Below are 27,938 nucleotides of genomic sequence, written 5' to 3' on the forward strand. Positions count from 1 at the left end.
TCAATTTTCCTCACCCTCTGCCTGCCTTACTATTTTCCCCACCCTCTGACAGGCTCTCTCCATATTTTTCCCACCCTCTGCTTGCCTCTCTCCATACTTTTCCTCACCATCTGCCTGCCTTACTATTTTCCCCACTCTCTTCCTGCCTCTTTCCCTACTTTCCCTGCCCTCTGCCTGCCTCTTTCCCTATTTTTCTCTCCCTCAGCCAGCCTCCCTCCCTACTTTCTCCGCCCTCTGCCTGCCCTCTGTCTCTGACTGACAGGTTACTCCTGTTTCAGTGACCTGTCAGACAGAAGGCAGCGTCTGGATAAATAGAGAAAGAGAGAAGGCAAGAGACCTGTAGGAGCAATGTCCAACCCCACTGCACCTACAACTCATTAGCATACAATTTCATAAATGGATTTCTCTAAAACAGCAAAACAGATTTCTACAAGCAAAGTAAGGATTTAATTAGCATTAAAGTGCCTTTACATGATTATATACATCATACAGTGACATACATAATGTAATAATCTATTACTAATTAATATTTCATATTTTGGGTCCCTCCCTCGAGGTTCCATCTTAAACATGGGTGCTTTATGTGTCCTGAATGAGTTCCCAGGTAGCACAACCCAAACGCCATCACTATATAAGCTTTTACATTTGTTTGTACTGCTTTGCATGACTTTCTGTTTAGACCCATGTCCTCTTCGTCTAAAGCCTTATGTTCTGCTTCCATGGGTTACGGAATGTTCTATAAGGAATGCTATATTTGCCTTCTGAAAACTAGTGAGCTGCGATCTATTCGGACAGAGCTGTTAAGTTGAATGATTAGCTGCAGCGCTGTTGATGTTACATCTGTGCTGTAGATAATAACAAAAAACAGGTAGGGAGTAACAGAGACTCAGCACTGGACCAGGGGAGGGGTAGAAGTGTGCAGTTCTAGCCAGGGGACAGGAATTATCCGAAACCAGAATGTTTCCCATCACTGACAACAAACAGATAAAGTATATTGTAAGTGGTGAGAATTCAAAAGGACCTAACAGGACTGATAGAATAGTCCGGACTCTGGAATAAAATGGTCGCCTTCTTCAAAAAGAGGGATATCACTATATTCAGGTTGTGTCTGATATGGCCATTCAATTCCACTGACATGAAAAGTATAGACAGAGTGTTGGTGCGATTCTTGGAAAAAGGCAGCATGTTTGTTTTGTTTTTTTATTTTTTGTTTTAAAGTCTGGACAACCTATATTACAATTAAAGGGAAACTGTCAGTAGGTTTTTGCTATGTGATCAGAAGACAGCATGCTGTAGGGGTTAAAACACAGATTTCAGCGATACCTCTCTTATCAAGCTCAGAGGTTTTGTTTGCTTGCAATGATTCTTTTACCTCCAGTAGCTTATCATTGCTTGGACACAGCAGGGAGTGCCTGGTTGTCAGACTCCGCCTCCTCCTGTGGAGAAGCAAATCACTATCTATGGACTTTGCACACAAAGAGCCTGGTGTGGGCGGGGCTAGCTTCCTCAGCTCTGCTTCATTCCAAATCTAAAAGCTCTGATTTTATCATAATGGCTGCACCCAGTATTCTAAGTGATACATCGTCGGATTCAGCTTCTCGTTGCCTACATCAGGCTGCTCTCAAATAACGTAGCAAAAACCTGCTGACAGATTCCCTTTAAATGTTGAAAAACAAGCGCTGGATCACCAGGTTGTCTGGTGTATCAGATTTAAAGTATTTCACTGTATATTAGGCCTTCGTGTGTTTTGTTTTTACCCCTCCGTAAGTAAATAAATGGATTTTTTATTTTAAGAAAATGTGTCGTCACAAAATGACCTATGGTTTAAATAAAGTTATTAGTTATTATATTATTAGTATTATTATTAGTTTATTGTACAGTGAAAAAAAATATATTAACAGGTTTAGAAATACATTTAAAAATCTTTGTGAAACAGCGGCCATTTTCTATTACACATTCCCATTAATATTTCAATGTAAACTGAAGTTTAGTTAAACTATCCCAATTAATAAGGTTAATTTTATGAAAACGCGATTTCCCCTTTAAGTAGTCGTCACCACGTATCATCTTCATCAATGTGCAATATTGTAGCATTTTTTACACAAAAAAGACTCAAACGCTCGCACTTCAAAGGGTTAAACCAACCCTTGTGTCGGATTTTATTCGACATCTGCTCCGAGACGTTCCGCCGTCAGACAAGCCTTTATCCTGCTAAATAGCGATAGCAAGGTGCACATACGTAAAAGGTTAAAAATGACAGCGCACTACAGTGAACTCCAAGACAATTATGCAGTCACTTTGTTTGTCAACTGGAGCGCTGTCTAACATATGCCGAGACTCCGCCGCCGCCGAGGAGGAGGAGAGGAGTCTGGAGGAAGAGCACATCCTTCCAAACAGTTGGGGAAAATGATGTTTCCTACTGACAATCAAATCAAATGTAGTAACAACTCGCCAGCTCCCCGCTGCTAGCTGACAGCGCGCCCAAACACACGGGAACAAACAGTCACTTAAACACTGATTGCAGGAGAACGCCATCCCGCAACTTACCCACAACGGAGGGGGAGAGGGAGCAAATCTCTTATTTCTAAGCAACTTTTGTAAATGTGACCTTTTTATGTTCTTTATTTAGAATTCTAAGACAACGTAACCGTTTCTTTTGGGAGGATTTAAAGGAATCACCCACTTTACTTGACTTTCTTTCTGGAATCTTAGGTCAAATCGATGTTGTGATACTTGGCGGCGCCATGTTGGGTAATTAACAGAGGAGTAACGATGGTGGTGGGTGCAAAGACACTAGAGCCTAAGGGGACTAAAGCCGCCTTTGGCTGATACTCAAAGACTAATTCAATTAAGGATATGATATTTTTGTGCCCTGACAGAAATTTTTATAAATGGTTGATTCTATGTTATCTATTTTACTGTATATAGAGGTGTTATCAGTCATTGTACAGGAGGAGGAGGAGGTGAGCTGTGACATCACCTATTGTGAATGGTGGATCCTGTGTTATCTACTGTATATAGAGGTGTTATCAGTCATTGTACAGGAGGAGGAGGAGGTGAGCTGTGACATCACCTATTGTGAATGGTGGATCCTGTGTTATCTACTGTATATAGAGGTGATATCAGTCATTGTACAGGAGGAGGTGAGCTGTGGCATCACCTATTGTGAATGGTGGATCCTGTGTTATCTACTGTATATAGAGGTGTTATTAGTCATTGTACAGGAGGAGGAGGTGAGCTGTGACATCACCTATTGTGAATGGTGGATCCTGTGTTATCTACTGTATATAGAGGTGTTATTAGTCATTGTACAGGAGGAGGAGGTGAGCTGTGACATCACCTATTGTAAATGTTGGATCCTGTGTTATCTACTGTATATAGAGGTGTTATCAGTCATTGTACAGGAGGAGCTGAGCTGTGATATCACCTATTGTGAATGGTGGATCCTGTGTTATCTACTGTATATAGAGGTGCTATCAGTCATTGTACCAGGAGGAGGAGGTGAGCTGTGGCATCACCTATTGTGAATGGTGGATCCTGTGTTATCTACTGTATATAGAGGTGTTATTAGTCATTGTACAGGAGGAGGAGGTGAGCTGTGGCATCACCTATTGTGAATGGTGGATCCTGTGTTATCTACTGTATATAGAGGTGATATCAGTCATTGTACAGGAGGAGGTGAGCTGTGATATCACCTATTGTGAATGGTGGATCCTGTGTTATCTACTGTATATAGAGGTGTTATCAATCATTGTACAGGAGGGGGAGGTGAGCTGTGACATCACCTATTGTGAATGGTAGATCCTGTGTTATCTACTGTATATAGAAGTGTTAACAATCATTATACAGGAGGAGGAGGTGAGTTGTGACATCACCAACTGTGAATGGTAAATCCGGTGTTATCAACTGTGTAAAGGGTCATTGGCATTGTCTGCCATTGTACAGGAGGGGGAGGTTGTGAACTGCGATATCAATTATCAGAAATGGTGGATCTTTTTTTATCTACTGTATATAGAGGTGTTATCAGTCATTCTACAGGAGGAGTAAGATGTGAGCTGTGACATCACCAATTGTAAATGATAGATCTGGTGTTGTCAACTGTGTATAGGGTCATTGTCATTGTCTGTCATTGTACAGGAGGAGGAGGTGAGCTCTGATAACAATTATCAGAAATGGCAGCACGGTGGTGCAGTGGTTAGCACAGCAGCCTTGCAGCGCTGGGGTCCTGGGTTCTAATCCCACCCAGGACAACATCTGCAAAGAGTTTGTATGTTCTCTCCGTGTTTGCGTGGGTTTCCTCTGGGCACTCCGGTTTCCTCCCACATTCCAAAGACATACTGATAGGAATTCTAGATTGTGAGCCCAATCGGGGACAGTGATGATAATGTGTGCAAAACTGTAAAGCGCTGCGGAATATGTTAGCGCTATATAAAGATTATTATTATTATTATTATAGAGATGTTATCAGTCATTGTACAGGAGGGGGATGAGGTGAGCTGTGACATAAGCTATGGTGAATGGTGAATCCGTATCTCTATTTTATGGAGGTGTTGCTTCTGCATAGAGTCCCTCGAACTTCAAGTTTCACCACTTGTGATCAACAAAGTTACTTTACAATAATGGTTGTTGCCACTTATTCTAGTTTGTCTGGTCCATCCATATTACGTAATGGATCGAAAGGATTCACTGCCACAGTAATCAGGTTTCCAATTAAAAGGAAAGGAAAAGAAAAAAAATGGTAATCATTAGGGTTGAGCGACCTTGACTTTTTTAGGGTCGAGCCGGGTTTCGCGAAACCCGACTATCTCAAAAGTCGAGTCGAGTGAAATCGGCCGATTATGGCGAAAAGTCGAGGATCGACCGAAACACGAAACCCAATGCAAAGCCAATGGGATTTTTTTTTTCTCTCTCTCTCTCTCTCTCTCTCTCCCCTCCGTCCGTCCCTGAACTGAAAAGCTGGTGTTACACAGTGCAAATCGCTACAGCGCACAAGCGACAACATGGCGATAGGCGTCCACACCCCTAAGACCTATGTCATCACTCTGCCCACGCCCCTTCATTGGCTGAAAAAAATGGCGCCAAGCGCGTCATACGAAACGCGACTTTGGCACGAAAGTCGCGTACCGCATGGCCGACCCCACACAGGGATCGGGTCGGGTTTCATGAAACCCGACTTTGCCAAAAGTCGGCGACTTTTGAAAATGAACGATCCGTTTCGCTCAACCCTAGTAATCATCTCACCTTCCGGGGAAAAGAATTCAGTGTGAAAACTACTTGTACTCAAATAGGAACCCTGTTAGAGCTTTGGTCATGATGTGGTGCAGAGAGTGTAGGACCACCCAAGCCGGTATCCAGGTCAGAAATGGAAGAAAGGTTCCATGAGGACTTGGGGCTCCTGCACCAATGGAAAAATGTTAAATCATAACTTTTACTGTTCAATTAAAAACATGGTAAGAAAAAAAATAAAAATATAAAAAAGCATAAAGATCTAAAAGTTACGCGTTTCGGGTTAGCAAATCTTATTAACGGCTTATTAAAGGTTCGCATAAGCTTATGGATCGTTGTTAACCTTTTTTTAATCTTTTTGTTTGGACGATCAGTTATCTCCATATCCATTAGACTTGATATCTCCATATATTTCTCATAGTAAATGAACTAGGAGATAAAATCCACAATATATTGCTATCATGTAGCATTGAGCAACCGCTGTTAGCAGCCTTTCTCCTGAAGAACAAAAGGATCGGCCATTGAAATTCAATAAGCAGGGTCCTTCTCTTCCCCACCATCATCTTTCTGGGGAGAGTCAGGGCGCCTTTTATAGTTTAGACTGTTGGCCTTTTCCATTGATATTGGCGAGTTTGGCTGACTTCAGTCTAATATGAACACCCGTCATAGGGGGGTCATATAATTGGCAACTATTACCTAAAGTGAGTAGTACAGAACTAGAAAAATATAACTTGTTTCATCCAAAAACAGCGCCACTCCTGTCCTCAGGTAGTATGCGGTATTACACCTCAGCCCCATTTATTTCAAAAGAGCTGCCCTCCAGGAATAACCTATGAACTGGAGTGTCGCTGCTTCTCGAAGAAACCAGACTTTTTTTTCTAACCCTTTTTATTTTGAAAACAAAAACAAATATTTAGAATTTAGCAGTCATTGTATTACTATGATTATATATTTTGTTCTGTACCTCACTGGTTATGATTAGCCTTTCCTGCCACAACCTTTAGAATTTTCTTGCTTTTGTTGCATAAACATTTATCCCGGATGCCAAGCCTGATTATTATCAAGACCCGGCCATGAACATTGTAAATCACCTCCTAACATTACTCCATCTGCTGCATAAACAAATGGCTGATAAGTATCCTCAGCGCAGAAGCAGAAGAGTTGTGCGACTTTATTATCCTTCTTACATTTTTACCCAAACTAAAGTTTAAATTAAGATCTAATTGTATCGATTTTATAAATTCAAAAATTTGGTTTATTTTGTTCCACAAAAGAACAGCAGCCCTCCTTTTATTATTAAAAGAGGCCGTCTCACACTTGACATCTGTAGTGATCATGTTGTAGTACAAAAATGTCACGGCTCCCGGGTAATACTGCTGTGGGAAAAGCAGCACACAGCAGCAAGGGAGCTGAGCAAAACGCCGGGTTACTAGTCAGGTACAAACAGGACCTGAACCATGTGACAGAGTGGGAGGAGATCGGGGCGGAGCCAGATGCCGGTGAACAGTGAAAACGATAAACACAAGAGAGTAGTCGAAAAAGCTAAGATCAGAGCCAGGAGATCACGAAGTACCAAAGGGGTGAGACAGTGGATTGTCAGAAGTGAAGCCAGAGGTCCGAAATCCAAAAGAACAAACAAACAGAGTAACGCACGGAGAGCAAGGAACACAATTGCAAACCGGGCACACACTCCAGGGGGTCAGGCACACAGACTAGAACAGAAAGTATAGCTGACAGTGAATCCTAGTCTGGAGTGAGTATAAATACCTCTCCCAGAACGGAAAAGAAGGCCAGCAAAATTTACCCTGAGAGAACAGGACATTAACCATGTCCTAACCATGACAAAAAATAGCTGAGCAGATTGATATATAGTTTGGTGGTAAAATATTTAGTATAACAATTCTTTTAAGCTTCTTTTTTTCTCTATGCTCAGGAGTCCATTGGGCAGTCCTACTCATAGATTTCTACTTAGGACCGCCCACTGGACCCCTGACAATTGGATAAGGCTTAGAAAACCAGGGATTTTAATGAATAAAATACAAGTTATACTAAATCTGTTCCCACAAAACTATATATCATTCTGTTCAGTTTCTCCTGCGTTATAACATAGGACTGCATGTACAACTTTTCAGGTTCCTCTTAAGAAAAAAAAATGCCAAAAAGGTACATACAGCGTGATGAATAAATAATAACAAAAAGGTGAATAGTATAGTAAAAAGTATAGAATAGTGCCCATTGGGAAAATGGATCATCCCTGGTTGGTCTGGTTCCCTTTGGGTGGGAAATCAATACACTCCCCAGGGGAGAAGTCATCATAGGGTCATGGGAAGGGCTAGGAAATTCTTATTACCTGGGGGGCAAAATGCAGCATTATAATGGGGGGCTAATTTGGCATTTAAAGGGCAAGTCACAGCTCCCTGTTCTCTATGTAGTCCACTGGTCATGGTATATATTTTTTTTAGTATTTATTTCAGAGGAGGACACGGGATGGCTCGCCAATTTTTTTGTAATGTCAAACGTGTCGTCAAAATTTCTTCTTACGGCCCGGGTATTGATGTCCCATTATCCTCGCTGTCGTCGGCAGCGCTCATCTCACTTTTATTGTACATTTACATTTTTATCTGTTTGTTTAAAATAGAGCCTGAATTGTAAACTATGCACTCTGGCAAGTTCACATCATTTTGTCTCATAGCCACAAAACAGTTGGCACCAGCTGGGCCCCTCCTGATGCCAGAGCAAAATCACTTAAAATAATATAGAAGAGATTATCTCACAACAGAACGCATGCTAGAGACCGTAGAGCAGATAAGAGCTCCGGAGTGTGCGGAGATGGGGCTCGCCTGCCTGCGGAATCAGCCAAATGGAGATTTCAATACAGTAAAGATCTTCTGGAGGCTAATTGTAACATTAGAGCAAATGTATATCAATACTGTTATAGCAAACGGACATCTGCTTAATTACAAGCTAGCAGCTAATGAACTTCTACAAAACACTCCTCCAGCATGAACTTGTTGTAAAGCAATAGAAAATACACAGTCCAGTAATGTGGGGATGTGAGTGCCCCCTAGTGTCAGGATAGATTCTGTACCCCGGCTAAATACTGCATTGCTGTCTGTGGTTTACATGTTTCTTTGTTGTTTTCCACTGTTGTTAAATACTGGACACTATAGGATCTTCAATGCCACGTGCCCTGGAACTTATGCCCACTGTTTGTGGTATCTACATTGGGCAGCACAATGGATGAGTGGAAGACTGTCGTCAGAATCCAATTAGTGTACATAGCGGATGTTTGCACGTTCACACCCCCAGAAATACTTCTTCCCTTAATGTTTTTGCACTTCTCTTCTTTCCAACCATTCTTCATTCCTTTATTCTTTTCTTTCTTCCTTCTTTTCCTCTTATTTCTCCTTTCATCATTTCCCTTCCTTCTTACTTCCTTCCTCTCTCCTTCATTTCCTTCCTTCCTTCCTTCCTTCCTTCCTTCCTTCCTCCCTCCCTCTTTCCCTTCCTCCCTTCCTTCCTTACTTCCTCCCTTCCCTTCTTTCCTCCTTCCTCCTTCCCTCCCTCCCTTCCTTCCTTCCTTCCTTCCTCCCTCCCTCCCTTCCTTTCTTCCTTTCTTCCTTGCTTCCTTCCTCCCTCCCTCTTTCCCTTTCTTCCTTACTCCCTCCCTTCCCTTCCTTCCTCCTTCCTCCTTCCTTCGTTCTTTTCTTCCTTCCTTCTCCTTCCCCATTTTTTTGCATTCTATTTCCCCTTCTTATTACCTTATTTTCTTTCCTCCTTTCTTCATACATTCCTTACTTCCCTTCTTCTTCCCTTTTTTACCTTTCATTTGAATTTGACTCTTCTTTCCTTTCTTGTTACATTCTCTTTCATTCCTTTTCTTTTTCTCCTTCCTTCTTTCCTTCATTCTACTGCTTTAATTCCTCTTCTATTGTTTCATTTCTTCCCCTGTTCATTAATCTCTTCCATTTTTCCCTCCTCTCTTCAGTAATTTCTTCCTTCTCTTCCTTTTTACTTTTACCCATTTTCCCATTTTTCTCTCTCCCTTCTTTCCCACTCCTTTTTCTTTCTTTCTTTCTTTTTTATTTCCTCTTTTCTTGATCCAATTAACCTTTTTTTACTTTTATCTTTTTTTCTCTCTCCATTTGTTTCATCTTTTCTTTCTTCCTTTTCTCTTCCTTTTTCCCTTTTTATGTTTTCTTTTTTCCTTCCTCTTCACTTTCCTCCTCTTTTTGTTGTATGCCTTCACTCCCATCCTCTTTCTTTTTGCCCTTATCTTTTCTTTCCTTCATTCCTGTCTTCCCAACTTTCCTTCTTTTATTCTTGCCATGTAACCCACCTTTTCCCTTTTCTTCCTTTGTTTTACACTTCTCCTTTCTTTTTGTTCTCCCTTCTCCCTTTCTGTCCTTATAGGCATCATCCCTACGTTTATTTCTTGATGTAAGAAGATGTCTTCTATAGGTTTAATGTTCCTTTAAGATAAACTTTTATCGGTTTTGTTCCGGAGGATGTCAGTTTCCATTTAGCAGGCTGTCGGGAGGTAGCGGCGCGCCTCGTGGCATGTTTGATGTGTAAGGAGAGTAATATATGCACAATGGCATATCTATATTTGCACAGCGCTATTGTTCATTTAAACACCGTATTGATTTGATGTTTTTCATTGCTTTCACTATGACAAGCTATAGACCATAAACAAGGCCTACTTATCTGTGGCTGCAGAGGAGATTGAATAATGAGGATTGAATAAACTGTGTGACTGGCTTATCAGGTTAACCCCTTAATCCCACCTACTGACCGACCAGGAGGAGGCAATGCGGCAAGAACCATAGATGTAAATGTCTTAGGGCGTCTCTGCGCGTTGTTCAGATCCATATTGTATCATCCACAGAAATCTAATCAATACTTCCCAATTTAGATATTGTAGCAATTCATGCGGTAATATGGCGGCACAAATAATTCCTATGACTCCTCAGTATAGAAACAAGGACTCAACTGTTGGCACATTGGACGAACATTCGGCTAATTTCGGCAAGACCAATCTACCACCCATTGGGTTTTAGAGATGTCTCCATCCTTTCCTTCCTTGATGTTAGATATCAGGGGAAAATAAGGATTGGGCATGTTGAAATCCAACATTCCCAATCCTTATTTCTCCCTGATATTTAACATCAAGGAAGGGTGGAGACATCTTTTTGTTATGATACGAGAAGTCAGTAGAGGACACATACAGAAGAGGCCCCTGTGCAAGAACATTCTATGGGCCCTTTGGACAATTTCACCTTCTTTGGAGGCATTAGTGGCCCCTTTTCTCTTGGGCCCCTGTCTGGCTGCCTAGGTTGCGCCAATGATATTGTCCGCCCCTGCCAGAAGCGTCCTACAGTTCCTGGCTCCCCTCTCCCTATTAAAAATACACGAACGCTCGGCCAATCTGAGTGTGCATCTATATGTTGAGGTTGAGGAAATTAGTTGTCATCCAAATTTGGCCAAGAGTGTGATTCCAACCAAGGCTTCAAGATGAGAAGTATATGCGTCAATCATGGCTGCCCTTAATGTTGTCCTAGAAGCTGAAACCAATGTCCTAAAAAAAACTGGCAAATTGTAGTGCATTGCCTCATAGTTTAGATTTGCAAATTTATACAGTCTTAATGAAGGGGAAAGTAGCACCCAATCCTCATAATTCCCTAAAATGCTGCCCCCTGTAGTCTGGGAGGATGAATTTCTCACCTTGCATCATGGCTGGTGCCTCCTTGTATCCTTGCCTGAGGCCATTCCTGGAGACTAATTGGCATTCCGGGAGAGTAGCTCTTTATTTGCCATGACGCTTCCTCCATTATGATTTTTTTTTTTGTCGCCAGTCTTATCTAGAAATGGCTGTAAATTCCTCTCAACTTAACAAGGCAAAGTCTTATTAGGAGCCGAGAAGAAATCCTTTTTGTGCACCTTGTTTCGACTAAGCCAGTGCACCTTAATGCAGTGATGATATGTTAGGAGAGAGACTTGTCAAAGCATCGTATTACTGTGATGCCGTAATGACACCCTGTCGCCATAAAGTAGTCCTGTTTCCTCAAATCGCACGTTGCACCGTTGATTTCTGACATGACACTTCATTCAGTCTCTCTGCCTTTTCTGCTTTTTCCCTTCCTCGTTCTTATACAAGAGCAGCCGGCTCCCATTTTTCTACTAAGTGATTTGTGTTTTTGCCACTTTGCTAGAGTGCAATTAATTGAAGCAGAAAACATGCTCGTCGTCGTGAAGGAGCATCCATGGTTCAAGGAAGTCCTCTCGGAAATGGATTGCACCATCACTTTTCCAACAGATTTTTTTTGCAATGGATTCAAGGAGGACACTTGCCCTGTACTCGAACGGGAGACAGTCGAAATCAATTTTTGGGGGGAATATACAATATTAACATATGATTTTCTGCTCCTCTGAAACAAGACCAAACGAATGAGGTCTTACTATATAATTGCCAGCGCAAATAGATATGAGCAAAACCGAAATTTTTTTTGTTTTGGGAGGATGAATTTGGCCAGCACTTTTGATTCCATTCAGTCCCAAAAATATTCTTATTATTAGAGATGTGCGAATTTGTTCGGTTTTTGTCCCTGAATCTGATGTTGACATATTCGAACACTATTCGTGCCGAATGTATGTTTGATGATCGGTTCCGAACATATTCGGTACTTTCTACTCCCATTGACTCTAATGTTGTTCGATGAATATTGCAAAACCAATATTCAATGCTGATCGTATTCGGAACCGAATCCAAACAAATTCGCTCATCTCTAGTTATCATTAGTGATGGGCGAGCCTGCTCGACACTACTTCATCATGTATCGGGGTGCTCTATCGAGAATCGAGCAGTGCTGAGTATCGCGTGATGCTCCAGTGCCTGGGTCAGGACATGTCCTCTCTCTCTTCCGACAGCAAGGTCCTCTGGAAAAATGCCCGAGTTTGCCATTCACTTCCATTATGTTCGCTACTTGAGTTGAGCTCGTCTGAGCGTCCGACCTGTCGATTCGAGTACTGGACACTTGAGCATTTCAGTGCAGGATCATTACTATTATGCATATAGGCCTGTCCACACTTCAAATCATTATGAATGGAGGCGAAGAGTTAAAACTAGTGGTGAGCGACTGTGCTCGTTACTCGAGATTTCTGAGCATGCGTGTTCCCCAAGTATTTTGGGCGTGCTTGTGGATTATGTTTGTGTCTCCGCAGCTGCATGATTTGCAGCTGTTAGACAACCTGAACACATGCAGGGATTGCCTGTTTGTTAGGGAATCCCCACATGTATTCAGGCTGTCAAGCAGCCACAAATCATGCAGCTGCAGGGACACAAACATAATCTACGAGCATGCCCAAGATACTCCGAGACCACCCGAGCATGCTCGGAAATCTCAAGTAATGGGTAGACTCGCTTATCACTAGTTAAAACATACTAAACATTATATAGTCACCTATCCAAGGCCCAACACTCACCTGTCTTCATGCCATCGCAGCTCCCTGCTCCTTTATACCAATCTTCAGACCTCCCGGCGCCTGTGATTGGCCTCCCGTAGTAACATGGTGGGTAACATGTATCCACCCATCTGACCAAGTGAGGTCAATCACAAGTATCGGCACCAGAGGGGAGCAGCGGCAGAAGAACAGGTGAAGGTCGGGCCGAGGACTGGTGATTATATAGGTGCCAATGCTTCATCACCTTTGCCCTTTTTTGTCTACTTTTGGGTGTCTTGAGCCTGTTTTTGTTTGTGCCATATTTGTCTTTTCATGTGTACTTTTTTATGTTCTCATCTGTTTTTATGTTTTTTTTTTTATTATTGGCCATTGTGGGTAAGATTTATGCTTTATGGATGTTTTTGCTTAATTCATCATTTGCAACTTTTCAAAAAAGTCACAATTAATTTTTTTAATTTAAGAATACTGGAGCGATTTCATTTATCCCAGCAATTTTTGTGACATTTTAGAAATGTGTACATTTTTAAAAAGTCACTAAAAAATGTTGAGCCCCAATTCATCCAATTAGTTTTGTCAGATTTCTATAGTAAAACACTTTGGAAAGTCTGAAGACTTTTTTTTTGTGATTTTTTGGTATTTTCACATCTTTGAAGTGGGCAGAGCATGGATGGGACTGGGCATGCCAAAGTCCGGCCAACAAATTCTCCAAAAGTTACACCACTTTTAGAACTTACGCCAGTAATGTACTCCAGTCCTCAGCTAGAGTATTATTTCTGGCGAGCCATATGGAGGTGACATTTTTGCGAAATGTAATTGTAATTATTTGCTCATCTCTAAAATCAACTGTTTACCTTTTCCATCCCATGACTCACTTGGTTCCCCTGAAGTCTCCTGGCCGTGGACCTGATGACAAGTCATATGGCCACAGTGAAAATGGGCTGCTCCTGGTAGTGAAGAGTAATCTTCATAGACATTAAAGGTTATTTAGAAATTTTTCACGTTTGACCTTTTTTTTTTAACTGGCCAGAAAATTAATTTCTGGGGATCAGTGTGGGAGGTTGTCTACTTTACCTGCATGTACAGTTGAGGCTTTGTCAGACTGATATTAAATGGAATCCGTCAGGAGGTTTTTGTTATACAATCCGAGAGCAGCATGTTGTAGGTGCAGAGACCCTGATTCCAGCAATGTATCACTTACTGTGCTGCTTGCTACCATTTTCATAGAATCCCTATTTTCTCTGATGTAGATGTAGAAGAGCTAAGACTTCTGGGTGTATAAACCCGGCCCACACCCCTGATTAGCAGCTTGCTTTGCACACTGGCTGCTTGCTGACAATCTGCAATCAGTGGGGGTGGGCGGGGTTAGCTTGATTGGTCTGTACATGAGATATAGTCAGGCAGTGATAATGTCCTGCTGATAAAACACTGATTGTATTGATACTGCAACACACAGCCTTACAAGTGACACATCGCTAGAATCAAGATAACTTGCGCTATACTGTGCTGCTCTCAGATTAAATAATGAAAGCCTGCTGATAAATTACCTTTAAGAGGCTTATTTGGAGTTTCTATTGGCTATCCTAGTATTTCTGAAATTCGTCAGTGATATCTTCTTGGCAAAAATAACTGGACTTACTACAAATCAATAATAAAAAAAATGATGGGCTTTCATCAGCATCTGGGTTGCCCACATCATATAAGCCCTTAAACTTAAAGGGATTGACCCCATTTGGCAGTTGTCCCCCTTTATATTTGTATGTATTACTGGCTGCAGAATGAGTTAACGGTGAATCCATCAGTGAGCTCATTCTGATGATCGAGTTTGTAACTCTTTAGTTCCTAACTTCATCATTTATGAACAGTGACCACATCGAAGTTGAATGCACAGAGAGACCATGTAAATTTCTGGACAAGTAGAAAGAGCAGGATTTTTTTTTTCTTATAGAGAAAGGATAAAGTCATCATCTTGGAAACGGCTTCTTTCTGACAAAAAACGAGCTCTTTTGAAATAAAGCCGTATTCAGTGTATTCCTGCTCGAGTTAATGTGAATTTTAGTGCCTCCAATTTTAGATTGAAGTAAGGGCCAGGATAAAACCCACTGTGTGACAGTTGAATTTATAGATAATTGTGAATATTTCGGTCCTTGAATAATAATACTGGAGATTTTTTTTTTTTTTTAGAGGAAGGTGAATTACGCCCCGATGTTAGCAGCTTAGTATAATGGAATGATGTCTGCAATGTCTTTCGTATAATGAACTCCACTGTAATTAGCAGGTCGACCCCCCCTTGCCAAGCCTTGTTTCCGGCACAATTCCAAATATTGCGTAGCATAACAATAGATGTCCTGCAGTCAATGTTCATACAAGTTCATCTGGAAAGCAGAAACTAGGTCAAATCATTGTCTGTTCTATGGAAATCAATGGAATCAAGGGGTTTTTTTTCCACCCCATAATTTATACATCCTCTCCCTAATGTGATGCCAAGTGACAGATGCTGAAAGATGAACACGATGTTGTTGTTTGTAGAAGTCTACAGTAGTTGTACGGCTTTGGTCACATTTGCATCGGAGGTTCGGTCACGAGCCTCCATCGCAGATTCTGCCACGCTCAATGGAAAACATGGCACCATGTCCGACTGACCTAATTCCAAATCAGTAGGGTGGGTTGTGTGTCGATGGTCACCATCATGAGACAGATCCTTCACATCATTGGGGCTTTTATTAAAAGAAAACCTCAACGTAGATCAACCGGCGACCCTAAACGACCACCAATTGGCAAATCTTTACCTATTGGCGCTCAGTACAAGCTGACCGGAGTAAACAATTCAAACTGTGGGATCTGTAATAGTAGACCATTCAATGCATATAGGATGACATGGTTCTCGACAGTGTAAGTCCTGTTTACACAAGACAATGCACCCCAAAGAACAATGACCAAAAGATCATTTCACCCAACGAGTGGTTTTCTCGTTTATTTAATGATTGACAGACTGTTTATCCTGAAAGATTTTTGGATCTTTCCATACAAATGCAGCTTTGGGGTGGCCATATAGTTCCGATAAGCATTGGCTAACAACCTTTTTCCTTACGACTTCACCTTACATGTGAACACTGGGTTCAGCCAGGCGTGAATGTGTTCTCAATGGAAAGGTGTCAGGTGGTGGTTTGTCTTTGGTAAGACGAAAGAATCATCCATGTTGTATATCTCCATAAACATTCATTTTTGCCAAATTTGATGGGTTTAGCAAAGATTTATCTAATTTCTTTGGCCACTTCAACAGTTTACGTTACATACAAAATACTGTATATGTATATACCATACATTATATTAGGGATTATAGGCAATTTTATCCATTATCTAGCGTTGGACAAAATTTCAAACAAAGTTTGCTTCGATGGTTTTAGGCTAGCAGCATCACCGCCAGACAAACTCATGGTGCCAAAACTTTCTAAAATATATCATATGGGCATTCCTTGAAGTTATATAGGGCATTGAAATCCCTAGTTCCATGCAAGATCGTACTGATTTTAGTTTCATGGTTAATGAGCCGACCAAGTTTGGACTAGGTCCTTGATGGAATCTAGAACCAGCAAACCTGATGAAGGTCGAATATTAAAATTTGATCTTCGATGGAAAGTTAGAAGAAGCCTCGAAGAGCTACACACAAATTGTCACCATATTTTGGCATGTCCACCATAATCCAATACATTAAATGGTAGACACAAACTACCAAATGTCTTAAACCGCTTGAAAGGCTTCTTGGTCAAGAAGAGGCAAGATGAAAAAAAAAATCCACGGGCACTGTAATAAAAAGGAGAATATGTGATCTCCAATGTACAACGGGATGCGAGGGATGAATCTGAACGAATGTTTTAATCATGGCTGCATAAAATTCACGGCCGGAGAGAGAGCGAGTAAAAGGGAGCGTATTTTAGTACCCTAATAACTCCTAACTCTAGCCTAAGATCATAATGTATGTGAGAGCAGTCCAGTAATTATAAGGTAATAAGTGGTTTTGTAAGTGCTCTAAATTAAAAGGAATTCGCAGAGCTGTTGTAAGTCAGAGCCGAGCCACTTTCTTTCAAATGTTGGCCTGAGCCATGAGTGCAAAGGCAGACGAGACATTTGCATGACTGTAATTAGTGTAAAAAAAAGAACTAGGTTACAGACATATTAAGAAAATACAGTAGTTACTAGACCTCAATTCTTGGTTTCCTGAAAGGTTACATGCTCTCGTTACACATCAGGTGAAATACCGGCACATTATATAATTACAATTATGGTTAACAAGATATTTTGTATTATTATCTCGGTAATTCTTAGAAAGTGTTAGAGACGCACTGAGGGTTTGCTAATTGTAACAGGGTCATGGAGTGGAAAACAAAGCGTACAACGGATTCACAGGAAGCCACATAAAGACGGCTTCCAGGATTCCTTTTAGTATCAAGATGTGGACTAATATTGACCAATCTTGGATTATGTTGATGACTGGAAATTGTTTTTGTATGTTCCCTCTTACACAATTTGAAAAATCGTGATAGTTTAGATGAAGTTCATGTTGTGAAGGTGACTTGGCATGGCCATGCCATCAACTAGTATTTCAATTGTCAAATCTATTTTAATAGCTATCAGTAATGAAGCATTTTTATTCTTCTGTAGTGTCCAGTAGATCTTTTGAGCTTTGGGACAGATTTAGATAACTCTTCCATGCTAGATCTCCATGGCTTTTATGGTGGGTTGATGAGGTTCATCCTTGGATGACATGGAGTACTAGCACTGGCTCATCATTAAGAGCCTACACTCAGTGTTGAGTCATAACTAGAAATGATGACTTTTAGGAATTCAGTGAACCCAAAAAATTTGAAAAATTTGTGATTTGCTGCATATGAATCACCTAAAAAGGTCATGGTTATCTTACATGTTGCAGTAGATTTGGGACCTTGGGGGTGGTATAGCCAAGCCAATCAGGAGAGACTATCATAGCCTGTATAAAAGCAGAAGTAGGGAATGCAGTTGCTATTTTGTGGTGAATCTGGAAAGACAGAGGATGTCATAGGTTGTAGTTTAACCATGGATATAGAAAGAGGAAACCGTAAAACACTGAAGAAACATTATATAAGTAGTCTGTGTAAGCACAGCAGTGAAGATTAGAGTATGAAGAAAAAATAATAGTGTAATATTTGTATTTTCAGGGCAATTGTAGTCTTTCAGTTTCGAATTTTTGGAAAAATGTTACTAGTCTAGTGAATTAGAATTTCAAAAGATTCATTCAAGTATAGTATTAAAGTATTGTAGGAGTATGTCTATGTTGATGGAACAAGAATCTGATTGGCTCTCAAGGGTAAACCAAAAACCAACCATTTTCATATTTTAGTCTGTATCGTTAGTAGAAGGTACGTTGACGACCTTTATAATGAACAACTCAATAAATGTTCTTCACTGGAGGTTATTTGTCAACTGAATAACAAATAAGATCAAATTTGTATTACGAACATTTTCCTATGGTTTATTTTTATTTTTATTTGGCATATTACAGTCCACAGCATATACTTTACATTTCACATGCACTAATTTACCTTTTGACAACCAGCCTTACCTTTGGGAACGAGGATTTGGGCTTTTGAAAGTTTTTGTTTACCGCCTGTCTGTAACATTGCTAAATCTCTGTCATGGCCTTATGCTGATTACCTTCATGTACAACAAGGGTTATTGACCGGTGAATGAATGATGTGCATTCTTTAGCCCCCATAGAGCAATCTTTAAAAAAAAATAGGACGCTTTCTTTTATTAAACGGAGCCTTCTTTTTATTCTTGTCTCCTTATTACCATGCAGGCTTCTCTGCAGAATGTCAAGCAAGGATCGACACATTGATTCGAGCTGCTCGTCATACATCAAGACGGAACCCTCAAGCCCAGCCTCACTGACGGACAGTATCAACCATCACAGTCCAGGTGGCTCATCAGACGCAAGTGGAAGCTACAGTTCCACGATGAATGGGCACCAGAACGGACTGGACTCTCCACCATTGTACCCATCTGCCACAGGTCTTGGTGGCAATGGGCCAGTCAGGAAAAGATATGATGACTGCTCCAGCACCATTGCTGAAGATTCACAAACCAAATGTGAATACATGCTTAATGCAATGCCCAAAAGACTGTGTCTGGTGTGTGGTGACATAGCATCAGGTTACCATTATGGGGTGGCTTCATGTGAAGCCTGTAAGGCTTTTTTCAAAAGGACAATTCAAGGTTGGTGCTTCTTTAACTTTTACCAGATACTTTACTTAATCATCGCTTCCTTCATTTCACAGAATGCTCTTCGTATCCTAGGTTCAATGTTCTACCGATGGTCACTTTTTGCCAAAATTTTCAGTTCAAACTTTTTAAACATTTTAAACATATTATAATAATTCTAGGAATTGTAAAACAACACCAAAGGTTTTAAGAACATACTTCACACTGCTCACATCTTTGATTCATAATTTATCCAAATTTGATGTTGAATCTGGTCTTCCAAGAATTCTTTTGCTTGCAGTATGGTAACCAAGTGCTTCAAATTACTTCAAAATATCAACCCAGTAAATGCACTATCAAAAGTGAAACATTCATGAGATTGCCAAAGAAACCAATGGTAAGGATGAACAAGAAGAATATTTAAGGAAATAAACACGTTAGAATGGAGTTAGTAACTTAAAGCAGATCTTTCATTAGGGTCAGTCCTCCTAAACCTTCTATATGGGCATGTAGGTCACAAAACGTTGAATAAAATGTTACCTTGATATCTGCGATCTGATGCCTTATTCAGGAGTAATATACATTTTCTTAATATGTAAATGAGCTTTTAACATCTATGGGAGGGGCATAGATCTCTGTGAGAATCATAGTAACATAGTAACATAGTTAGTAAGGCCGAAAAAAGACATTTGTCCATCCAGTTCAGCCTATATTCCATTATAATAAATCCCCAGATCTACGTCCTTCTACAGAACCTAATAATTGTATGATACAATATTGTTCTGCTCCAGGAAGACATCCAGGCCTCTCTTGAACCCCTCGACTGAGTTCGCCATCACCACCTCCTCAGGCAAGCAATTCCAGATTCTCACTGCCCTAACAGTAAAGAATCCTCTTCTATGTTGGTGGAAAAACCTTCTCTCCTCCAGACGCAAAGAATGCCCCCTTGTGCCCGTCACCTTCCTTGGTATAAACAGATCCTCAGCGAGATATTTGTATTGTCCCCTTATATACTTATACATGGTTATTACATCGCCCCTCAGTCGTCTTTTTTCTAGACTAAATAATCCTAATTTCGCTAATCTATCTGGGTATTGTAGTTCTCCCATCCCCTTTATTAATTTTGTTGCCCTCCTTTGTACTCTCTCTAGTTCCATTATATCCTTCCTGAGCACCGGTGCCCAAAACTGGACACAGTATTCCATGTGCGGTCTAACTAGGGATTTGTACAGAGGCAGTATAATGCTCTCATCATGTGTATCCAGACCTCTTTTAATGCACCCCATGATCCTGTTTGCCTTGGCAGCTGCTGCCTGGAGAATTTAATTTAAATGAAAGGGGGTGTTGCAAAGTGAAACATGTACAACAGATAGTCAGTCATTACATGTCTCACACTGGTAACACCTATTTCATTTAAAATAATCAGGGAGATCTATATCCTGCCCATAGATCTTAACAGAAAATTTACACATTAAGAAAAATATGTATTTCTCTGGAATAAGACATCGGATCACAGATATCAAGGTATCATTCTATTCAACTTTCTATGACCTTCATGCCCATACGAACGGGATAGGAGCACTGATCCTTCTGACAGATTTCCTTTAAGGATGCTCATCAGTGTGTAGGAATAAAAGGTAGTACCACCAGTGGCAGCTGTAAAGGATACATGGTTAGAGTTGGACCTAGGTGAGTGTGGACTCTTAGGATGGTCATACACATGCAATAGCTGAAGCATGAGAGCTCAATCAGCCATCAGCTATGTCTCCCAACTCCTCCATACAGGTGAATATTTGCCTCAGCTAAATGTTAAATGTTCACATTTTCAAAGGAACATTGGCTTATCTCCTGAAGAACAAAGCGGCCAAGCATAAAAATTCGCATTGCCTGTGCCTGAATCTCATCTCTCTTGAAATCTCCGTCCAGAGAAGAGTTGGGAGACCCACATAGACCTTAGACTGTCAGTTGGTACGGCTCCAATTGACCGAGGCAGTGGACCTCTTGACGACAGGCGTCAATGAGCCTTCAAACCTTTCAGACGTTGTCTTCTACCCAAGTTAACCTGGTGCTTCCACCAGACCAACACTATGGGGATAAAAGGAGGGACACCTACAGGGATACTCGGGGTACTTAGTAGAGTGAGATGATGAACATGGATTTGTATGCTCAAAAGACTGTCGAGACTTTCCTACATTGCGATTCAATATTTAATAGTGACCATATAGAATTCCCCAGTTCCCCATAGGCACCTGACTAACGGCTCGTGGTGGTGAAAAGCGGTGTATAATATAAAAAAATATAATATAAAAAATATAATAAATGTAGTAACTTATGTCATGTAGAACATTCTGTTCTAGAGGACATATGTTAATACATTTATTATATTTTTTATATATATATATTTTTTCTTTCATACACCGCTACGAGACGCACATTGCTAATATCACACCTATCAGTGTTTACGTATAAGCCGGAACAATGATATCAGCTTCTGTACAGTAAATAGCAGTCCGTCCTATCCAGCTCTACCATTAGGATATATTTTGGGATAATTACAATATTTACAGGAAGATAAGCTCATTCCTAGACCGCAGATAAAGCACTTAATGGACGATCCATGAGATTAGATTGCCTGAGGCTTGTGGACTGCCCCGTGCCCAAATACCCCCCAAAATTTACTTTTCCATTACAATTGAAAGTAAATAAAATTAAACCTTGCGGCTTTGATATATCGCGATAACATTCTACTTTTTATCTTAGGATGTGATAAGACCTGGTGGTGATATCTACGAGTGGCGTCATGTGCACGGCCGGTCAGCAGGTCCTTCTTGCGCACTGCTGGCGTTCTTCTTTAGCAATGAGATTAATATTGTCACCAGAGAGATATTGAAATCGGCAGCGGGTCCTCCATTCTTTCAGCCCATAGAAAGCAATGAAAAAGTGCAAACAGCTTTTGATGTGTTTTTGCAGCATTTCTCCCTGCGTTTTTGGTGACTATAAGGGTATGTTTCCACGTTCAGGAAATGCTGCGATTTTGACGCTGCGTTGAGCCACAGCGTCCAGATGTTACAGCACAGTGGAGGGGATTTCATGAAATCCCGTCTCCACTATGCATTAAAAGATGCATGCGGCAGACCCGCGAAAACGCACTTTCGGCTCGTCTTTACAATGTCCTTACATTGCAGAAAAAACGCAAGGACAGCGCAGGTGACCTGCCAGTGACCTCAGGTGCAGATTTGGTCAGGATTTTACCTGCATAAAATCCTGACCAAATCCTGATGCAATCCTGAATGTGGACACATACCCTAAGTAACTTTATTAAGCATTTACTGTAGACAAATCACACATGTATTCTGCTCCAAAAAATGCTGCAAAAACACCACAAAAATGGAGAAAAATCAGCATTTTTTACTGCCAAGAGAGTAGGTTTGGGCTGCAGAAAAGAACTATGCAAAAACGCTGCTTCAGAACATAGCCCAGTTCTTTCTTTCTTTCCTGTTTTCTTTCTTTCATATTCTTTTTCTTTCTTTTATTCTTTCTTTTGTTCTTTCTTTCTTTTTCTTTCTTCATTTCTTCCTTTTCTTTCTTTTGTCCCTATTTAAATCTTTCATTCTCTTCTCTTTCATTTTCTTTTTTTCTTTCTTCTTTTGCTTCCTTCTCTATATTTCTTTCTTTCTTTCATTCTTTCTTTTTTTCTCTTTCTTTCTTTCTTTCTTTCTTTCTTTCTTTCTTTCTTTCTTTCTTTCTTTCTTTCTTCCCTTTCTTATTTTTTTTCTCTTTTTAAGTCTTTCCCTCTCTTATCTTTTACTTTCTTTCTTTTTCCTTCTTTCTTCTATTCTCTTTATTTTATTTTATTTCTTTCTTTTTTTCCATTTAAATCTTTTCTTCTCTTCTCTCCTTCAATTTCTTGCTTTCTCTTTTTTCTTTCTTTCTTTCTTTCTTTCTTTCTTTCTTTCTTTCTTTCTTTCTTTCTTTCTTTCTTTCTTTCTTTCTCTCTTTCTTTCTTTCTTATCCTTTCTTAAATGTTTTTTCTTCTTTTTCCTTCTTTATTTTTCCTACACATGTAACTATGCTTGCATCTTTCTATTTAATTTTTATCTTACACATACACTTAAAGGGACTCTTGTCACCTGAATTTGGAGGGAACAATCTTCAGCCATAGGGGCGGGGTTTTCGGGTGTTTGATTCACCCTTTCCTTCAATCGATTGAAGTTCATTCTCTGTCCTCCATAGTACACGCCTGCAGGAACATCTACTTGTTACCATTTGCAATCACAGGCAACAAGAGTGACCTTTTTTCGGCTCCAAGTAATTATCTCATTCATTCACTGTTAGTGTTGAGCATTCCGATACCGCAAGTATCGGGTATCGGCCGATACTTGCGGTATCGGAATTCCGATACCGAGATCCGACATTTTTGTGATATCGGGTATCGGTATCGGATCAATAGAAATGTGTAAAATAAAGAATTAAAATAAAAAATATTGATATGCTCACCTCTCCGGCGGCCCCTGGACATCACGCTGCTAACCGGGAGGCTTCTTTGTTTAAAATGCGCGCCTTTAGGACCTGCGAATGACGTCCCGGCTTCTGATTGGTTGCGTGCCGCCCATGTGACCGGCACGCGACCAATCAGAAGCCGCGACGTCATTCTCATTCACAAAAACTCCTAATTCTAGGAATTGAGGACCTGCGAATGACGTTGCGGCTTCTGATTGGTCGCGTGCCGGTCACATGGGCGGCACGCGACCAATCAGAAGCCGGGACGTCATTCGCAGGTCCTAAAGGCGCGCATTTTAAACAAAGAAGCCTCCCGGTTAGCAGCGTGATGTCCAGGGGCCGCCGGAGAGGTGAGCATATCAATATTTTTTATTTTAATTCTTTATTTTACACATTTCTATGGATCCCAGGGCCTGAAGGAGAGTTTCCTCTCCTTCAGACCCTGGGAACCATGAGAATACCTTCCGATACTTGATGTCCCATTGACTTGTATTGGTATCGGATATCGGTATCGGCGATATCCGATATTTTTCGGGTATCGGCCGATACTATCCGATACCGATACTTTCAAGTATCGGACGGTATCGCTCAACACTATATCACTGTCTCTCCAAGCATTAATTTTCTAATCCCATTAACAGAGCAATAACAAGACATTTTTCACTCACGTTTTAAAATAAGCATTTCATGTGACATGTAGCATTATGTATTTTTGACATGAAGACCATTATACAGTATACCACAACAGCATGAGAAAGACAAGCGATCAAAGGAAATAATGATAAGGGCAAAATAGCTGGATAGACAGATAGATAATAGATAGATAGATGATAGATAATAAATAGATAATAGATACTGTAGATAGATAATAGACAGAAGGTAGATGATAATAGATAGATGATAGATAATAGATAGATAGATAGATAGATAGATAGATAGATAGATAGATAGATAGATGATAGATAATATATAGATAGATAGATAATAGATAGATAGATGATAGATAGATAGATAGATAGATAGATAATAGATAGATAGATACTGTAACAGATAGATAGATAGTTAATAGATGATATATAGATAGATAATATATAGATAGATAATAGATAGACAGAGATAATAGATAGATAGATATATAATATATAATAGATAGATAGATAGATGATAGATAGATAATAGATAGATAATATATAGATAGATACTGTAATAGATAGATAGATAATAGATGATAGATAGATAGATAGATAATATATAATAGATATATAATAGATAGATAGAGATAATAGATAGATAGATAATAGATAGATAGATAGATAATAGATAGATAGTTATAGATGATAGATAGATAGATAGATAATAGATAGATAGTTATAGATGATAGATAGATAGATAGATAGATAGATAGATAGATAGATAGATAGATAGATAGATAATAGATAGATAGATAGATAGATAGATAATAGATAGATAGATAATAGATAGATAGATAATAGTTAGTAGAGCGGAATTTCTGCAGCAATATTCAAGATTTCAGATTTACCTGGTGTCTAATGGATAACGGCAATGTGGCAGATTACAGACTCTTCATGGACAGACACATCTCTACTGCATGTGCAGCTGCCATTTATGACACACATTTACTATACATGTGCTCATATGGGGCATATGCTGCTCACAACCAATCGGCCAAATATTCATTTGGTAACATTTTGCTAGCGCACATTTTCCATCCTCTCCGCTGCCAGCTGTAAAACTACATTAGTTTGCCACTAGGAACATACAAATTATTTTCTGGCACTTGAGCGAGGAGGTTTGCCTAGACCCTGTGACTCCATTAGCCAGCGAACTGTAAGATTCTATTAGCAAGGAAGTGAGCAAAATATCCCTTCTAAAATCATTTCTTCCAAAAAGTTTATTTTAAAGCTGTGGGAAAAAAAAGTACAAAAATAAACAAAAATCATCCAGACATTTTTTTTTTCCATTTTCGTGAGCTTATCAAGGTTTATGTTTTTTTTTTTATCATTTCGGTCCTCTCTGTTTAGACCTTGCAGCTACCATGTTGGTTTTGTTCACTCCAAAGCACAGATACATCTGCAATCATAGAGAAAAGAGGCACAAACAGCCTAATAGACTGAGCCCAGTTAACATGTTACCATCTGTCCCTACCCAACCTCATCTGGATATGTGGATGGCCAAAATTTTTTTTTTTTAATATGATTTTAATTTTTGCTTGCAAATTGGGACTAAAAAATGTGTATTTTTCAAGACTGAAATGAATGTTTTCCTCCATCTAAGTCCCTTATGGTTGTCTTCAGGGAATAACAGGAGTCTTTTGTTTTAGATACAAGTGGTGCCAAAGGTTTCCTGATAAACAGTTCTCTCCGCTACGGAATATTCTTGATAATGGGAATTTGAAGGTAGATATAGAGAGAAATTGACATATATTTCAAAACATCAAATTGAAATATTGGAAAAAGATAACACAAGTACACTCAAAATGCAATTTTTAAATGAAGATCTTTAATATTAAGGGAAAAAGAAATCCAAACCTACAGGGTCCTGTGCTAAAAAGTGATTGCCCCTTCCTTAAAACATAAATTAACTGTGGTTTATCACGAGGTCACAGCTGAGGTCACATTCCCTAGCCACACCCAGGCCTAATTACTGCCACACCTGTTCTCAATCAAGAAATCACTTAAATAGTACCTGCCTGGCAGTGAAGTAGACCAAACGATCCTCAAAAGTTCCATATCATGCCATGATCCAAAGAAATCCTGAAACAAAGTAATTGAGATCTATATGCCTGGAAAAGGTTATAAAGCCATTTAGCCATTTCTAAAGTTTGGGGACTTCAGCTAACCAAAATGAGAGCCATTATCCACAAATGGAAAAAACATGTAACAGTGGTGAACCTTTCCAAGAGTGGCCGGCCGACTAAAATTACCCCAAGAGCGCAGCGACGACTGATCCAATGGGTCACAAAAGACCCCACAGCAACATCCAAAGAACTGCAGGTTTCACTTGCCTCAGTTAAGGTCAGTGCTGAGTCATGAGTCACGACTCCACCATAAGAAAGAGACCGGGCAAAAATGGCCTGCATGGCAGAGTTCCCAGAAGAAAACAACTGCTGAGCAGTAAGAACAAAAAGGCTCTTCTTAGTTTTACCAGAAAACATCTTGATGATCCCCAAGACTTTTAGGAGAATACTCTGTGGATTGACAACACAAAAGTTGAACTTTTTGGAAGGTGTATGTCCCATTACATCTGGCGTAGAAGTGACATATCATTTCAGAGAAGGATCATCATACCAACAGTAAAATATGGTGGTAGTAGTGTGATGGTCTGGGGCTGTTTTGCTGCATCAGGACCTAGAAGACTTTCTGGGGTAAATGGAACCATGAATTCTGCTGTTTACCGAAAGGAGAATGTCCGTACATCTGTTCGGAACCTCAAGCTGAAGGGCACTTAGGTTATGCAGCAGGACAATGATCCAAAACACACTAGCAAGTCCACCTCTGAATGGCCTAAGAAAAACAAAATTAAGACTTTGGAGTGGCCTAGTCAAAGTCCAGACATTAATCTGATTGAGATACGCCATGACCTTAAAAATGCGATTCGTGCTCTGAAACCCTCCAATGTGGCTGAATTACAACAATTCTGCAAAAGATGAGTGGCCAAAATTCCTCCAGAGCATTGTCAAAGACTCCTTGCCAGTTATTGGAAATGCTTGATTGCAATTGTTGCTGCTAAGGGTGGCCCAACCAGTTATTAGGTTTAGGGGCAATCACTTTTTCACACAGGACCCTGTAGGTTTGGACCTTCATTTAAAAGCTGCAGTTTGTGATTACTTGTGTTATCTTTGTCTAATATTTACATTTGTTTGTTGATTTGAAGCATGTGTGACAAACATGTAAAAGAACAGGAAATCAGGAAGGGGGCAAACATTGATATATAGTACCCCTCTTTTTGCACATTTTATTTGGAGTTCTGCACCCCTTCTTTATGTTTCATGTGGTGGCATCGGATCGGTGTCCGGGGTCTTGCACCCAATATTCCACGATTCCACTGTTACTATTTTCTTCTAGATAGATTGATAAATAGAAAGATGATCAATCGATAATTGTAGACAGATTCAGGGCAGTAGCTATAATGGGCGCAAGGGTTACAGCAGTCGCACAACAGGTCCCTTTGGTCCATTTGTTTTTTTTTTTTTTTTTTAAAGCCTTCAGCTCAATGTCGACTCGATGGATGAACACACCAATACTATTAAAGACTGGCGATTGTTGGGGGCCCCGATGGGGATAATGCAATGGGGCTCACAAGCTTCAGTTTCCACTACTGGACAGATCCTATGTATTACATGAGTACATTACACTAGATAAGCCATGGATATCCTACAGTCCATACAATGACGTCTCCGCTCTTCCATTGGGTATAACGGTGACATGCTAGCGCTCCGTTCTTCGCCCAACATCCTTTAGGCTACGTTCACATTTGCGTTGTGTGGTGCAGCGTCG

The 27,938-nt window shown here is 40.1% G+C and overlaps 1 protein-coding gene across 5 annotated transcripts in view; it reads left to right on the top strand.

The window, feature by feature from the left end:
- Positions 1-27,938, top strand: part of ESRRG (estrogen related receptor gamma) — a 980,003-nt gene that overhangs the window by 750,468 nt on the left and 201,597 nt on the right. For all 5 annotated transcript variants that reach the window (XM_069768495.1, XM_069768493.1, XM_069768491.1 and 2 more), the window contains one exon: positions 18,521-18,936. In XM_069768495.1, the coding sequence (XP_069624596.1) occupies positions 18,534-18,936 (403 nt within the window). In that variant the 5' untranslated portion in view covers positions 18,521-18,533. The remainder of the gene's footprint in view (positions 1-18,520; positions 18,937-27,938) is intronic.

This window comes from Ranitomeya imitator, chromosome 5 (assembly GCF_032444005.1).
Source record: "Ranitomeya imitator isolate aRanImi1 chromosome 5, aRanImi1.pri, whole genome shotgun sequence".
Classification (NCBI taxonomy): domain Eukaryota; kingdom Metazoa; phylum Chordata; class Amphibia; order Anura; family Dendrobatidae; genus Ranitomeya; species Ranitomeya imitator.